The sequence below is a fragment of the Artemia franciscana genome, chromosome 17 (genome assembly GCF_032884065.1).
Source record: "Artemia franciscana chromosome 17, ASM3288406v1, whole genome shotgun sequence".
Lineage (NCBI taxonomy): Eukaryota > Metazoa > Arthropoda > Branchiopoda > Anostraca > Artemiidae > Artemia > Artemia franciscana.
In genome coordinates this window covers 6637941-6655804 of record NC_088879.1, presented here as the reverse complement: position 1 = coordinate 6655804, position 17864 = coordinate 6637941, and the positions used below count along the sequence as shown (strand labels likewise).

General features: G+C 34.4%; 1 protein-coding gene across 1 annotated transcript in view; it reads left to right on the top strand.

The window, feature by feature from the left end:
* LOC136037754 (uncharacterized) overlaps positions 1-17864 on the top strand; it is a 95225-nt gene that overhangs the window by 50751 nt on the left and 26610 nt on the right. Inside the window, exons 6-7 of the mRNA XM_065720552.1 lie at positions 9984-10192; positions 13688-13925. Of these exons, the coding sequence (XP_065576624.1) occupies positions 9984-10192; positions 13688-13925 (447 nt within the window). The remainder of the gene's footprint in view (positions 1-9983; positions 10193-13687; positions 13926-17864) is intronic.

Genomic DNA, 17864 nt, shown 5'->3' with positions numbered 1-17864 from the left:
ATTAGTGTGAAATAATTCAGACGTCATATGCGGACAAACATGACGTCACCTGATCCATCCACAGATCCACAGACAACTTATTTTTATATATATCTATCTATATAAAAATAAGTTGTCTGTCTGTCTGTGGATGGATCAGGTGACGTCACCTGAAAAAACTGGATCAGGTGACGTCAAAACTGAAAAAACTAAAAAAAGGCAAAAACTACAAAAAAAACTAAAAACTAATAAAAAAAATAAAAAAGCTAAAAAACTAAAAAAACTAAAAAAAGGCAAAAACTACAAAAAAAACTAAAAACTAATAAAAAAGCTAAAAAACTAAAAAAACTAAAAAAAAGGCAAAAACTACAAAAAAAACTAAAAACTAATAAAAAAAATAAAAAAGCTAAAAAACTAAAAAAACTAAAAAAAGGTAAAAAACTAAAAAAACTAAAAACTAAAAAAAACTAAAAAAAGGAAAAAACTAAAAAATAAGCTAAAATAAAGGTAAAAACCAATAAAAAACTAAAAAAAACTGAAAAAACTAAAAAAAGGCAAAAACTACAAAAAAACTAAAAACTAATAAAAAAAGTAAAAAAGCTAAAAAACTAAAAAAACTAAAAAAAGGTAAAAAACTAAAAAAAATAAAAAATAAAAAAAACTAAAAAAAAGGAAAAAACTGAAAAATAAGCTAAAATAAAGGTAAAAACCAATAAAAAACTAAAAAGAAAAAAAGGAAAAAACTAAAAAAAAATTTCATCTAAAAAACTAAAAAAAACTAAAAAAGGTAAAAACTAAAAGAACTAAAAAAGAAAAAAATAAATGACGAAACTCAAAGAGAAAGCGACCAGGACAAAAGGAATGTTCGATTAGCAATCAACAAAGCACCGGGACACAGGGAGTATAAATGACGACCAGGACATAAGTAAAAAAAAAACTATCTATATATATAAAAATAAGTTGTCTGTGGATCTGTGGATCGTGGATCAGGTGACGTCACCTGAAAAAACTGGATCAGGTGACGTCAAAACTGAAAAAACTAAAAAAAAGGCAAAAACTACAAAAAAAAACTAAAAACTAATAAAAAAAATAAAAAAGCTAAAAAACTAAAAAAACTAAAAAAAGGCAAAAACTACAAAAAAAACTAAAAACTAATAAAAAAGCTAAAAAACTAAAAAAAACTAAAAAAAAGGCAAAAACTACAAAAAAAACTAAAAACTAATAAAAAAAATAAAAAAGCTAAAAAACTAAAAAAACTAAAAAAACTAAAAAAAAGGTAAAAAACTAAAAAAACTAAAAACTAAAAAAAAACTAAAAAAAAAGGAAAAAACTGAAAAATAAGCTAAAATAAAGGTAAAAACCAATAAAAAACTAAAAAAAAAAAACTGAAAAAACTAAAAAAAGGCAAAAACTACAAAAAAACTAAAAACTAATAAAAAAAAGTAAAAAAGCTAAAAAACTAAAAAAACTAAAAAAACTAAAAAAAGGTAAAAAACTAAAAAAAATAAAAAATAAAAAAAATAAAAAAAAAGGAAAAAACTGAAAAATAAGCTAACATAAAGGTAAAAACCAATAAAAAACTAAAAAAAAAAAGGAAAAAACTAAAAAAAATAAAAAACTAAAAAAAACTAAAAAAGGGACACAGGGAGTATAAATGACGACCAGGACATAAGTAAAAAAAAAATTAACAAAACTAAAAAGAAGGTAAAAACTACAAAAAAACTAAAAAGAAAAAAAAACTAAAAACTAATAAAAAAACTAAAAAATCTAAAAATCTAAATAAACTAAAAAAGAAAAAAAAAGGAAAAAAATAAAGGAGAAAAACAAAACTAAAAAACGAATGTATATACAGACCGGTACACCGGGATACAAATGACGACCGGGACACAGGGAATATAAATGACGACCGGGACACAGGGACACAACTACAACGGGGACACCGGGGGAAACAGGGGGATATAAATGACGACCGGGACAAAAAAACTAAAAAGAAAAAAAACCTAAAAACTAATAAAAAAACTAAAAAATCTAAAAATCTAAATAAGCTAAAAAAGAAAAAAAAGGAAAAAAATAAAGGAGAAAAACAAAACTAAAAAACGAATGTATATACAGACCGGGACACCGGGATACAAATGACGACCGGGACACAGGGAATATAAATGACGACCGGGACACAGGGACACAACTACAACGGGGACACCGGGGGAAACAGGGGGATGTAAATGACGACCGGGACACCGGGACAGGGAATGGTCGATTAGCAATCACCATCAACAAAGCTCAAGGGCAATCATTAGAATCATGAGGTATAGATCTGAATACAGATTGTTTTCCCATGGACCATTATATGTTGCATGTTCAAGAGTCGGTAAACCTGACAATCTATTTATATGCAAAGACAATGGGACAGCAAAGAATGTTGTATATTCGCAAGTTTTACGTAGTTAAAACCATATATATATATATATATATATATATATATATATATATATATATATATATATATATATATATATATATATATCTATCTATATTCACAGGTGGGACATAGGGACACAACTACAATGGCGCGTAACTATTATGGCGCGTAACGACTTACGCGCGCGGGGGGGCTTGGGGGGGGCGCGAAGCGCCTCCACCAACTAGGTGTTGGGGTGGCGCGAAGCGCCACCCCAACAGCTAGTAGATATATAAAAATAAGTTGTCTGTCTGTCTGTCTGTGGATCAGGTGACGTCATGTTTCTGTGTCGGCTGACGTCATGAAATTAGTTGTCGTCATTTTTGCTTTGACGGTGACGTCATTCAAGATATTTAAGACATATGTTCACGTAGAAATCTATTAATGTTTAAGTTTACAATGACTGATGAACTTACCATGGCAAAAGCCGATGAAGATGCTCAAAGAGTCTATGCCAAAAAACTTGCTGCTGATAGAGAAAGTCAGAAAAGAAAGCGTGCCGAGGAATCAAAAGAACAGCAAGGAAACAGGCTTGAGGCTAAAGAACGCAAAACCGCGCAGTTAGATGAAGATCCACCTGGACAGCGAGAGTCAAAACATATCAAAACTGAAAATGATAGCGATGATGATTGGGTTTGGGATTTTGACTTGGATAAGGTCATCAATGCCTACCAGATTTTAGTTAAAAAAACAAAGGTTCGGCGATATGTATTTCATAGTGAAGCTGAAAAATAAAGAAGAAAAAGAAAACTGAAAAAAGAAAAAATGTAAAAAACTAAAAAATACTAAAAAGAAAAACACTCAAAGAGAAATTACAGACCGGGACACAAATGACGACCGGGACAGAGGGAATATAAATAACGACCGGGACACTCAAAGAGGAATTACAGACTGGGATACCGGGACACAAATGACGACCGGGACACAGGGAATATAAATGACGACCAGGACACAGGTATTTAAGAATATCGTTCAAAGACAAATTTTTAATTGTAAGAAGACCGTTGAAAGAGAAATTTCTAATTGTAAAATGACTGAAGAACCTACAATGGCAACGGTACCACCATCGAAGTAGATAACCAGTGGGTTGTTCCATATTCCCCATTATTATCAAAAACATTTAATGCACACATAAACGTTGAATACTGTAACTCCGTAAAGGCAATCAAATACATATGTAAATACGTCAACAAAGGCAGTGACATGGCAGTTTTTGGCTTGCAGCCCAAAATCAAAGATTTCGACGAAATCGTACAATATCAGGCTGGAAGATACATAAGCAGTAATGAAGCTGTTTGGCGAATTCTTTCATTTCCGATACATGAACGTAGTCCAGCTGTTGTTCACTTAGCGGTACATTTACAGAATGGTCAACGTGTTTATTTCTCGGAAACCAACGTGCAACAAAGAGCCCTGAATCCACCGGATACAAAATTAACAGCTTTTTTTTCGCTTTGCAAAAATGATTCTTTTGCAAAAAAACTGCTGTATACTGAAGTGCCTTCGTATTACACGTGGAATACTAAAAATAAAGTATTTGAACGTCGAAAACAGGGTAAGTCAGTCGACGGCCAACCTACCATCTTCAAAGATACCACGATAGGAAGACTCTACACCGGTCACCCCAATCAACATGAATGCTTCTTTCTACGCCTGTTTTTGGTGAATGTACCCGGTCCGACATCCTTTGAGTATTTGAGAACTGTAAACGGTACTATACATGACACTTACCGTAGTGCATGCCAAGCTCTGAATTTATTGGAGAATGACCAACACTGGGATAACTGCATCAATGACGCGTGCGAAACGTCAACCCCAAGTGAAATTCGTGCATTGTTTGGCATCATTTTAACAACTTGCTCTCCATCAGCTCCTACAGAGTTATGGGGAAAATATAAGTCAAAAATGTCCGTAGATATACTCCATCGAAAACAGTTAGAGACGTCAGATATGACTTTTGATTTTACATCAGAAATTTATAACTACACTTTAGTTATTATAGAAGATTTGTGCGTACGTATGGCAAACAAACCTCTTCAGGATTTGGGAATGCCTTCATCTAACCGTATCGCTGCTGTTTCGACATGTGTAGAATTGGATCGTGAACAAAGTTACAGTACGAGTGATCTATTGTCGTATGTACAAAATAACATTTCCAAGTTAACGTCGGAACAAAAAGACATTTATGATACGATACTCAATTTCAGGACGTATACAACTACCTGCTGATTTCTGTAATTTAGTGACGTCCAAAAATGAATTGATTGAAAAAGTATTTCCGAATATTCTAAAAAATTATAAAAATAATAAATGGCTAAGTGAAAGAACGATTCTCGCACCCAAAAATATAGACGTCCACGAAATCAACAATATTGTTTTGACCAAGATTCGAGACCAGGCAGTCCTTTACAAGTCAATCGACACAGTTTTGGAACCAAATGAAGCGGTTAAGTATGCATGTTTGTTTGTTTGTAAAAAGAGCGTTTGCATATGACGTCATTATTAGTACATACGGCTTTGTATATGCACAGACAATGGGAAAGCCAAGAATGTTGTATATTCGCAATTTTTACGTAATTTAACTCCTGCAGACGAAATGAATGCTTGCCTGAAAAATTCTAATTTATGGGCACCCGTAAAAATATTAAAATTAACTACAAATATGCGTGTCCGATTGCAAAACGATGACTCTGGTCAAACATTTTCAGATCAATTGCTGGCAATTGGAAACGGAAAGCTCCCAGTAGTGGGAAAGCCAAAAATGTTGTATATTCGCAATTTTTACGTAGTTTGAAACACATATATAAATCTATCTATATTCACAGGTGGGACACAGGGACACAACTACAATGGCGCGTAACTAATATGGCGCGTAACGACTTACGCGCGCGGGGGGGCTTGGGGGGGCGCGAAGCGCCCCACCAACTAGGTGTTGGGGTGGCGCGAAGCGCCACCCCAACAGCTAGTATATATATATATATATATATATATATATATATATATATATATATATATATATATATATATATATATATATATATATATATATATATATGGTGAAAAAGCTTTAGGTTTAATAGAGAGTAGAAGGGATTTGTATAAAAATTATCTGAATGATAGGTCGTATGAAAACAAAAGGAATGTAAAGAAAGTGGAGGAAGCATTAAAATATGAACTAAGGAGATGTGAAGTGGAGGCGATGGATAAAATTGCTGAGGATCTGGAAGATGCGGCTAGACGGCATAATAGTAAAATATTATACTGGCATGTTAATAAATTGAAAGGGAGTAGCCAATCTGGACTAGTCCCAGTAAAAGATAGAAATGGGGCCACAATTAGTGATAAGGAAAAAGTTAAAGAAAGATGGGTGGAACATTTTGAGAATGTGCTAAATCGAGATACAGTTGCAGGAAAAGATATAGATGAAAATGAAAAAGTTTGTGATACCTTGGATGTGAAGGAGGATTTGTTTAGTGAGGAAGAATTAGCGACAGTACTAAAAGGACTAAAAAATAATAAGGCCCCAGGTGCTGATAGTATGATTAATGAGTTTCTTAAATATGGTGGCTCTTGGGTTAGGAATAAGCTACTGAAGATTATGAACATGATTTTTGAAAAAGGGGAAGTACCCAATGATTTTAGGAAAACCTTAATTAAACCACTGTATAAGAAAGGTGACAAGAGTGAGTGTCGTAATTATCGAGGCATTAGCCTGGTCTCTGTAGGTAGCAAATTACTGAGTAATATGATACTTTTTAGACTGAGACACGCTGTAGACAAAGTTTTAAGGGAAGAACAATGCGGTTTTAGAAAAGGTAGAGGATGTGCCGACCATGTTTTCACTCTTAGGTTAATAATTGAGAAGTCCCTTCGTTGTCAAACACATTTGGTCCTTAGTTTTATCGATTATGAGCAAGCTTTCGATTCTGTTGATAGAACAGCGTTAACAAAGGTCTTATCGTTATATGGTATACCAGAAAAATACATTAAAGTGATTTGCGCTATGTACGAGAATAATACTGCCGCGGTTAAGGTAGGAAATGAGGTTAGCAACTGGTTTTGTATTAAATCAGGAGTTAAGCAGGGTTGTGTTCTATACCCCTTTATATGGATCATTTTGATGGACTTCGTCTTAAGGAGCACAGGAAAGGTAATTGGAGACCATGGAATCAAATGGGGAGGAAGAACGCTCCTGGACTTAGATTATGCTGATGATTTAAGCATATTAGATGAAAATGTGAGCAAAATGAATGAATTTTTAGAGGTTTTACGAGTTCAGGGTGCTAAAATAGGCTTGAAAATTAATGTTAAGAAGACCAAGTCACTAAGGCTAGGAATAAGTGAAGATGAACAGGTGACATTAGGTAACGAAAAGATTGATCAGGTTGGGAGCTTCAGTTACCTTGGTAGTATTATTAGTAAAGATGGTGAAAGCAGTGAAGATGTTAAAAGTAGAATAGCTAAAGCTCAGGGTGTTTTTTCACAGTTTAAAAAAGTTTGGAAGAATAGAAAGATAAGCCTACAAACCAAGATTAGAATATTGGAAGCTACAGTGATGACAGTGGTCAAATAGGGCTCTGAAGCATGGGCACTCCGAAAAGCAGATGAAAATTTACTAGATGTTTTCCAGAGAAATTGCCTACGGATTGTTCTGGGTACCCGGCTGACTGACCGTATTTCAAACAGTATGTTGTACGAAAAGTGTAGTTCAATCCCGCTTTCTGGGGCTATAATGAAAGAAAGGTTGAGATGGCTAGGCCACGTTCTACGGATGAAGGATGACAGATTACCGAAGATTGTCCTTTTTAGCCAACCGTCTGGGGCTACACGGAAAGCAGGTCGTCCTTGTCTGGGTTGGGAGGATGTCATAAATAAAGATTTAAAGGAAATGGAACTTCTTGGGGGGGGTGTAAAGAGGGAGGCTTTAAATAGATTAGGTTGGAGGAGGAGCGTGCGTGGCTGTGTTGGTCTCAGGCGGCTTGGTGCTGCAGTGAGTTATTAGTAGTAGTAGTAGTATATCGACCGAGTCCGTTGATTTTTGAATTGAAAGGGGAATAGTTGTGAGAATAGTCAAGTCATGGCCAATTGTAGAAAAAGCCGAGAGAGATTATCCAAATTTATATATATATATATATATATATATATATATATATATATATATATATATATATATATATATATATATATATATACATTTGAAGAAAACAGAACGGTTGAGAAAGAAAAAAAAAATAGGGAACTTTGTAAGCCAAATTGTATTCTGGTCGAATCAGACAGAACGGTTGAAAAAGAGGTTTGTGTATTTTGTCAGAGATTTGACTAAAAGCCCTTCAAACCAAAGTAAATGATATGCAAACGACTGCTTAGTTTATGGTCATAATGTCAGCCCCTATGTTGATTCCGTCGTACTAACAACTTTAGTCGACAAGCTATTGAATTATATGCTTTCGATACCGCTATCGACCAGGCATAACTATCGACTATCGCTAAAGTTGTTTGTGCTTTATTATCGACCAGGCATAACTATCGACTATCGCTAAAGTTGTTTGTGCTTTGAATTATGTGCTTTCGATACCGCTTTGGGGCATAACTGACATTTATGCTAGATTGCAAGGTCTAATCAACCACACCGCCTTGCTTTGCTAATTTGAACTTGTTGCCGTGCACGGCGTTGCCGGTGATTGTCTTGGAGAATATTTTTGGGCCGAAATGAATAAATCCAAAAACCTAATCTGGAATGCTGTGTTGAACTATCTGCTCAGGTCAATGCATGGTGGTATACCGAAGGATTAATTAGTTAAAACGTGCACCGACTTCTTCGAAAGAGAATCTATTAAGGAAGCAAAGATTCTCATCTTTTCTATCATTCATGCAAATGTACGCCCTTCAATGCGGCAAAATGACTGTGAAAAAGTTCTCGACATAATAAAAATACTCAAAGAATGTGATGTAAAAAGCATAGAGCTACAGACTTTTGTCATTGCCGAACCTCAGTAAGTTCCTTCATGCGGAAGTCAAATCAGTGCATTTGTTACGACAGACATCAACGAACTAAATACGAAGGTAGATACCCTTATTACCAAGAGCAACTGAAGCAAACCCCAACTAAATGGCGAATATGCTTGAAAGACAAACAAGCGGCCGAAAAGCTCAGTGTGACTATTCTAAATGTAGATAATGCAACACTGTATCCCAAAACGAAAACTCCCACCTTTACGGGTATAGCTCGAATTATACCTGTGGAAATTGATGCGGACAGTCTAGTAACCATGGTTCCAAATTGTGGAAAAGCAGAACATTGTATTGTATCAGATTAACGACGCTTCTTGACTACTAAGGTCCCTGCGTCGGCCCTGCAGTTCATTGCTGCAGCATGATTCGATCTCTGGGTCCCGTATTACCAAGCTAAGGTCAAATCCACTGCGCCACCATAGGACTGGAAAAGCAGAACAAATCAGAACAACAAGGTCGTTCAAATTACAGTTTTCCGCTAAGGCCGATCAGGATCACGCTATACGAAGTCCTCCTGTGTTTGGTTCTGAAGGGATTCGTATCGATGAGTTTATCCATCTCCTACGCCGCTGCTATAATTCTCAGGACTTTGGTCATCTAGCGGCTAAGTGTAGCGGCTAACTTCCCTGGGCAGAGGTTTTCAGCCCAAAAAGCCCACCAAAACAAACAAAACCCAGAAGAATGATCCATTAATCATAATCCAGTGTAGTGGTGTGTCGTTTATTAGGCTATAGTTTTCTCGAGGGGCACCACTCCTCAAGGTCGCCTTTTAGCGCCATTTGGAGTCGCAATTCTGGCTAGGTAAATTTATGGAAGGTTTACCCTGACGATACTATGCGGACACACAAGCAGGATTAACTTCCAGTAATACTAACGAAAGAAGGAACTTATGACAAAGACCCCAAACCATTTATCAACACAGGAACAGCTCCAACCTTTTATACTCATTCTATCCTTGTCAGGGTATTAGTTCGGTATTTGTCTGGTAATTGTCAGTATAAGTGTTATATTCCGTTTTTGAAAGCCTAAGAAAAATAACGAAATTACTTATAACTTGATAAATAAGCTAGATAACTTAAGGTGACATTTTAAAGAAAGTAGGAGAGCCTACAAAACTTTATAGAGCTAGCCAAAATGTCAAATCCTGAGAATAATATGAATTGATATTCAAGAACAATCTTGAATATAATCCCGATATTCAACGATCCTGGAAATAATCTTGTTTTTAAAGTATTAAGAAAAAAGTTCCTCCGCAAACCGATTTTTAATTCAACGGTCTGAATAGTTAAAGTTTATTACTATCTGAATCTTTCTCGCTTCGTTTGCTTTTTCACCTTTTCTACTATATTTTCAGGACAGTCATTATATTTTTATAGTCAGGGCTTTGGTAGTATGCAGAACGTAGGCTGGTAAAAAATGTGGGTGGTACCTACCTTAATAATTTTGATGGGTAATGCTAGATAGCTCTGATTTTTCAGTTTCTCAAATTCGTTTACTTATTTGCATTCCAAGTTTAGTGTCGTTTTTATTTCAGTTATAAGGACAGTTGCTCAATTTCACTACTGGGCGTGGCCTGACCATGGAGTACCCACTCAGATTCGACCTTTATTGGAAATGGTCCGTTGGGTTCGAGACTGTCAAGCATCTGAAACCCTCCCACTTCTTGTTCATTGTTCAGCTGGTTGTGGAAGAACTGGAACAATTTGTGCTTTGGACTATGTCTGGGGACTGCTTAGAGCAGGGGCATGTTTTGTTCATTTTTTCTTCTTCTTTTTCTGAAAAATAGCACTTGGGAACCAAAAAAGACTCTTTTTGACTTCTAGTCAGTTTTATTTTGATTATTTATTCGATGCTTCGAAAACCAATACATTATTCATATGAAAAAACTCCTTTTTTATACCTTTAACATGATTACAATTATTATAATAGCTAACAGTTTTTTTTATGTCGAACAATTATGAAAGATTATAATACTGTCAGTTAACAGATAGAAAACACAATAAAGCAAAACAGAAGTAAATTAAAGAAAAAAAATAGAATGGTTTGTAGGAAGTGCAAGTAGGCTACTGGAACTGTCTGTTCCCTGCAGTTTAAGGTCTTAAGGCCGATAATTACCAATATAAGCATAGGCCGGATCTTCATGATATAGATAGATATAGCATGAATAAGCCTGTGTTTTAGAGAAATAAACAATGATCTATACTCAATTTTCCTTATTTGTACTGCGTAAGTTTTACAATTTTTGCGTTTGTTTAGATATCATATAATATAAGTTTAGATATTGTTTGATATCGTATAAGCCCCCTCCCACACTTCGGTTGAATATTCGTTCATCCGGCTGGCATATCACCCCATAAAACTTTTTTGAGCTTCACTTAAATGTTCTAACATGGCTCGAATTCCGCTTTGCCAATTTGATTTCTTACCACCCGGTGGAAAAATCAATTATCTTGTGGATAATAATTTGGTTTACTTTTCGTTTGTTCAGTCGAATATCCGTTCATCCAGCAGACAAAATAATTTAGAATGTAAATAGAAACAATGGCCGATACGCCCCATCAAAATTTTTTGGGCTTCACCTGAATCCTCTAACAGAGCTTAAATTCCGCTTTGCCAATTTGATTTCAAATCACCCAGTGGAAAAATCAGTCATCTTGTGGATAATAATGTGGTTTACTTTTCGTTTGTTCAGTCGAATATCCGTTTATCCAGCAGAAAAAATAATTTAGAATGTAAATAGAAACAATGGCCAATGCGCCCCATCAGAATTTTTCGGGCTTCACCTGAATCCTCTAACAGGGCTTAAATTCCGCTTTGCCAATTTGATTTCAAATCACCCAGTGGAAAAATCAGTCATCTTGTGGATAATAATTTGGTTTACTTTTCGTTTGTTCAGTCGAATATCCGTTCATCCAGCAGACAAAATAATTTAGAATGAAAATAGAAACAATGGCCAATGCGCCCCATCAAAATTTTTTGGGCTTCACCTGAATCCTCTAACAGGGCTTAAATTCCGCTTTGCCAATTTGATTTCAAATCACCCAGTGGAAAAATCAGTCATCTTGTGGATAATAATTTGGTTCACTTTTCGTTTGTTCAGTCGAATATCCGTTTATCCAGCAGAAAAAATAATTTAGAATGTAAATAGAAACAATGGCCAATGCGCCCCATCAAAATTTTTTGGGCTTCACCTGAATCCTCTAACAGGGCTTAAATTCCGCTTTGCCAATTTGATTTCAAATCACCCAGTGGAAAAATCAGTCATCTTGTGGATAATAATTTGGTTTACTTTTCGTTTGTTCAGTCGAATATCCGTTCATCCAGCAGACAAAATAATTTAGAATGTAAATAAAAACAATGGCCAATGCGCCCCATCAAACTTTTTTGGGCTTCACCTGGATCCTCTAACAGGGCTCAAATTCCGCTTTGCCAATTTGATTTCAAATCACCCAGTAGAAAAATCGGTCTTCTTATGGGTAATAATTTGGTTTACTTCTTTGTTGCTTCCTCGGACTGGCAAAATGATTAAGAACATAAATAGAGACAATGGCCAATGTAAATATCACCCCATCAAACTTTTTTTGGGCTTTACTTGAATAAAACGTCTAACAGGGCTCGAATTCCGCTTTGCCAATTTGATCTCAAATCACCCAATTGAAAAATTGGTCATCTTGTGGGTAATAATTTGGTTTACTTTTCTCGGTTCAGTCGAATATTTGTTCACCCGGTTGACAAATTAATTTAAAATATAAATAGAAACGATGGCATATGTAAATGTCGTTCCATCCCATAACCCGAGTTGAATTTTAAAGCTTTATCGATCCCAAGGTGTTGACACGGTTAACTATTTTATTTAATAACTAACTATTCTGTAGTAAAGCACTCTTCAAGAAAAATGAATAGAAATATGTAAGGTAATATCTTTATTAGGGGTTGGGTCAAAGATTTGGGTAACCTATGAAAGTGAGAACTGTCGCTAGTGTCGAAAAAAATATCAACTCCATCTAGCGTCTGACGACACTTAGCATTTTTTCAGTGTAAAAATGAGATTATTCAATTTAATTAGTGTGACTGGTAAAACTAGGGTAGCATTAAGTGTTTGATCTCAGTTCCTGACAAAAAAAAGATTATTGCAAAGCTTAAAAAAATGTCAAGTTTCACCAAACGCTATATGGTGCTTATGTTTTTTTTTTTTATCAATACTGTACCACTTCCAACCTTTATTATTTTCCCATACTCTTGGGTTGGTTAGGAAAGCTTAAAAAAATGTCAAGTCTTACCAAACGATATATGGTGCTTATGTTTTTTTTTTTGTCAATACTGTACCAGTTCCTACTTTTATTATTAAGTCATGTTCCACCAAACGCTATACGGTGCTTATGTTTTTTGTTTTTTTTCGTCAATACTGTACCAGTTCCCACTTTTATTATTCTCCCATACTCTTGGGTTGGTTAGGAAAGCTTAAAAAAAATGTCAAGTCTCACCAAACGATATATGGTGCTTATTTTTTTTGTCAATACTGCACCAGTTCCCACTTATTATTCTCCTATACTCTTGGGTTGGTTAGGTATCGTCACTTTCGCCCCCTAAAGGTGGAGTCTGACATTTCCCAACTCCTGAAATATTTACAGAAGCAATGAGAACCAATGAGAACTCCTGAAATAAGAACCAATGTTCAGAGGAACAGGCCAATGTTTGTTCAGTCATACTTCAACCCTCCTGATTAACATAATCCGGCTTATTCTCCCTTTGGGAACAGCTTAGCAAACGGCTATTGGCAGTTACCTCAGACGTGTGAAAACCTTGAATACAACCCTCAGGGGGTAACAGTAGCAGTAGATGGCTCTTTTGGGCTATGGCAAAAAGAAAACACATTTGCACCCAAAATCATAACACAAATAACAATTACCATAAAAGAATCTAACAATTATAAAAACAGAAACACACATAATAAAGCACAAAATACCATAAAACTAACTAAAATAATTCCTCATAATGTGGCACATAAAATAGATAGATATTTAATGTTTTAAAAATTCACGGACTATAATTACAAAAAGGAAAATAACAAACAAAGGAAACAATTTGTACACATTGTACAACACTTTTAGTATTGTTAGTACAATACTGGATACAGCAATATAGTTTGTTACTTTACTAGTTCTTTTTTCTTTTTTTCTTTGACTTTATTTTTCTTTCTTTCTTTTACTTTAATGACTCTCTTTTTCTTAATTTTAGAAACTAACAACCGACTTCAGCTTATTTGAACTTGTTCGTGATATGAGGCGTCAGAGAATAGCAATGGTGCAAACCAAAGAACAATATATTTTAGTTCATAGAGCTGTACGAGACCTGTTCTTAGATCAGCTGAAAGTGATTGACTCTCATCCTTATGAAAATCTGGATATTAATGGTAGACCAAGAACTGATGAAAAAGATGAAGCTAACTATGAAAATATCTACGTTATTGCTAAAGGTAATTTTGTCTGAGGAGATTTATATGTTCACAGGCAAAGAGTATGGGTAACTTGGGAGTCGGAACTGGTGCTTGTTTTGACAAAAAAAAAACTTCCAATGTCATCTAGCGTTTGGTGACATTCACATTTTTTTCTGCGTAATAATAAGAAAAAATAATTTACTAGTGTAATTTTTAAAATTAGGCTGTTAATAATAAGTGTCTGGTATCAATTCCTAATAGAAAAACTATTATGAAGCTTGAAAAATGCCAAATGTCGCCAGATGCTAGATGGTGCGGATGATTTTTTTTCGACACTGCCACCAGTTTCCACTCTTATAAGTTACCTGTACTTTTTTTCCATAGGTATATTTTTTAGGAAATAAGCTATAGTCTATAGGCTAAATGTAGGCTATAGGAAAGAGATGAATGTCGTGATGTCCTTAATTGGGTTGGTAGTCAACTAGTCATTGCTTATATTGGTGTATTTTTTTTTTATCCATGAAATGAAGTGATATTTCAAGCACAGTATATTTTGATAATATTATCTAGAACACAGAATACAGAAAGCAAAAACAAAGTATACTATTTGATTCCCCGTTCAGTAATTAGTGCGTGCTGTTTCACGGAAATGTGGTGGTAGGCAAAGATTTTTTTCGACAGTTTGTAATGAAATACATAAAAGAACAACCTAAAGCTATATCCGGAACTGGCTGAAACGTAATTGCAACGGTAGTTATTACATCCGGAAAACGTATTGAATTGAAATCAATATTGGTGGACTGTGATGAAAACGTTAAGAGCCATGGCTAATTGGAGCCAGACAAATAGTCTGAGTGAGGGGCATATCTGGCATATAGCTTTTTCAGAATTGTATAATCAAGTTGTATATTTCTTTCTTAGCATTTATGTCCTTGCTGTTAGAGAATAATATGGACATTTTAACGGTATGTAAACATATGCAACCAAAAATACTTGTACTGATTATCACATTTATTTTTTATTTTTTTTTTGGAAATGTATAAGTCTACGTTAAAACGCAATAAGAAAATCTCCTTTTACTTGTCTTGATTTACATGTAAAAGCTTTGTCTAAAAAAAAAAAAAAAAAAAAATAGTTAACTAACAAATCACCAGAAAATTGAATCTGGTGACTATATCTTGACAGCTATCTAGATCAGGGTTGCCTACAGGGTTAATATTTCGTTGTTCAAAAAGGTTATTGACCTTTTTCTAGTGACCTTGTTTCCAAAAGTCTCATGGGCTTGACTTCCCCTTACTGTGATTTTCTTCTGGTTATTCTGGTTATTATAATGATTTTCTTCTTTTAATTGTGGATTTAACTAAAAGAAAATTATTATTATTTCTTTAATAAGAGGTTATAACCGTAGGTCAAACTTCAAAGCGTACTGAAATTACAAGAAGCGATGGGCTACCACTTCTCAAGCACTATGCTATCTAAAAGCTTCATGTATTGGCTTTTGTCACTGCCAGGGGTTTTTTGTTTTTTTTTTTTGGTGGTGGCAGCCATCATTATTTGAAAGAACGTTGAAATTCTTGCAATGGTTTGTTAATTTACCAAGACTTCCTGCAAATTTGAGGATTTGAAGTCTTCTTCTTCTTCTTTTTCAGCAAATGTCTAATTTTCTATGCATGGCTTATTCTTCTTCTTTTTCTGTTTCAGCAAACATGGGCTTTTCAGTCGGGATAATTCAACCCTTTTCCCTTTGACTCACTCTGTGAGTTGAAGTGAGCTACTGCATTGGTTGCTCCTTATTTGTATATATATCCTTATTATCTATCTATTTACCTCCTTATTTATGGCTTTTTAGTTATGCTTTTCAAGATTCCTGTTCTTCATAAAAATTAAAAAAGAAATTTTTCTTTTTTAATTTATTTTCCCCAAGAATGACACCCTAATTCCCAGAGGGTGTACCAGATTGGGATTCACTATTAATATCCTGAATGTTTCATAAACATTTTCCCCCAAATCATATTTTTCTGGCTCAGTAGTTTTTCGGCGCTTATTCGTTGGAACCTAAGTTAGGCAACCTAGGACTAGAAGTTCTTTCAGAACAAAACTTACCTTAAGCGGATATGACAGATGACTTTCTTAAAATTACTGATTACCTGACATGGGGTCTATTCACATACGGGTTTTTCGTTAACAGCAGTGTTGCATATATGATGACAAAATTGATATATCTGTAACAGCGAGGAATTTTGGGATTCGCTATCCTTTGAAGAGTTGGCCACCTTCGCGTTATAGCTTTCGATTTTTTTTTCGGTCCACCCTAAAAAAAAAATCGAGAAATCTCACCATCGAGTAACCTAAGCTTGGGACGAAGACGGTGCTACTGTAACTAGGCCTGCTGCAGTAGAGAGTGAGGGGCTAAGTGTTTAGCTTCTAGACCTAGGCTCTCCTGGCTGGACGCTGTGAGGACAAACATGATACCTGTTTTTTTTTTTTTTTTTTTTTTTTTTTTTTTTTTTTTTTTTTTTTTTTTTTTTTATATACATGAAATAAACAGGCTGCAAGAAAAAGAGTGTTTAAATATACCAGTAAGTGCAATTTAAAATTCCCAAAGAGACAATTTTTCCTTAGAAATCAATTCAATTTAACAATCAAAAACCTTAATTATCTTTGGATTCAATTTTATATTTGCCTGTGACAATACCCAGCAGGATTAGAACGGTAAAAAAGCATAACTTGAGATTTAGTTTAGTTTCCTCAGTTTAGATTTTTATTAGATTCTTGAGTTCTGGGGATCCAATTTAAGTTTTATACAAGCAGATTTTATTGTTTTTAAGGTACCTCTCATGATTATATTGTAGATAGTGGTAGGTGAATCTGAATACTATGGGGTAGTTTAAAAATGTGTAAAAATATACATATATAACTTTTTGGCAAAACTGGGCCTTTCTCATTTGGGCCGATGCAGAGGGAAAATAAAAAAAAATATAATTAAAAAAACACAGCTAATACTTTTATTTTACCTTTCATAATTAGAGTTGGGATGTATAGGGTGTTATTAGATCAAATTGTTGTTGTTTTTCTTTATCTTTTGGAAAGAAGCAGCGTACGTTGGTTGTTTTTTGGGCGATTCTTGGATGACTTCGGAAATACGGCAGACCCGTTTAATCAGCTTGTTATGTTTAGGCTGTTTTAAAGAATAGAATATTCTATTAGAATGGGCTAGAATTATTCTATAGGCTAGAAATATTTTATAGAATAAAATAAAATAGGCTGTTTTAAATCCTTCGAGTTCCTTATAGAACTAAAAATTGACTGAAGATAAAGAGGGTGATTGGATGCGAAGCTTAAGAAGGTGTAGCTTTCCTTTGAAGGTGCAGTTGTATTTGGGAATCAGCAAATTGTTAATATTTTAACTTGAACGGATGGAAAGCGTTGACAAATTTAATTTGCTAGTTTGCTTTATTTATTTTTAAGGTTCATCATGACAACACTGACTAAACGGGATACGGGCATAATACCTTTATAAAATTTGAAACAACTAAAAGAAAAATGTGAGAATATATATATATATATATATATATATATATATATATATATATATATATATATATATATATATATATATCTGATTTTATGAAACTGATGATCGTGTAAGCTTCGATTGGTAATCAAAAGTCATAGTGCCCTTGTTAACGTGTCAGGAGTGGTCAAAAGGCAACCACCCTCCTTTTCCAAGTCTTTTCCCCCAAAACGCATCATATCGAAATTCTGAGATAGCCATCTGATTTAAAATACTTCAAAGGTCAAATAACTATGTCTTTGAGGTTGACACGCCTCTCCCCAGTCTCTGAGCAAGGGCCATAAGCTCTCCAATTTGCCCAATGTTATGAATACCTTCATAAAATTTGAAACAACTAAAAGAAAAATGTGAGAATATATATATATATATATATATATATATATATATATATATATATATATATA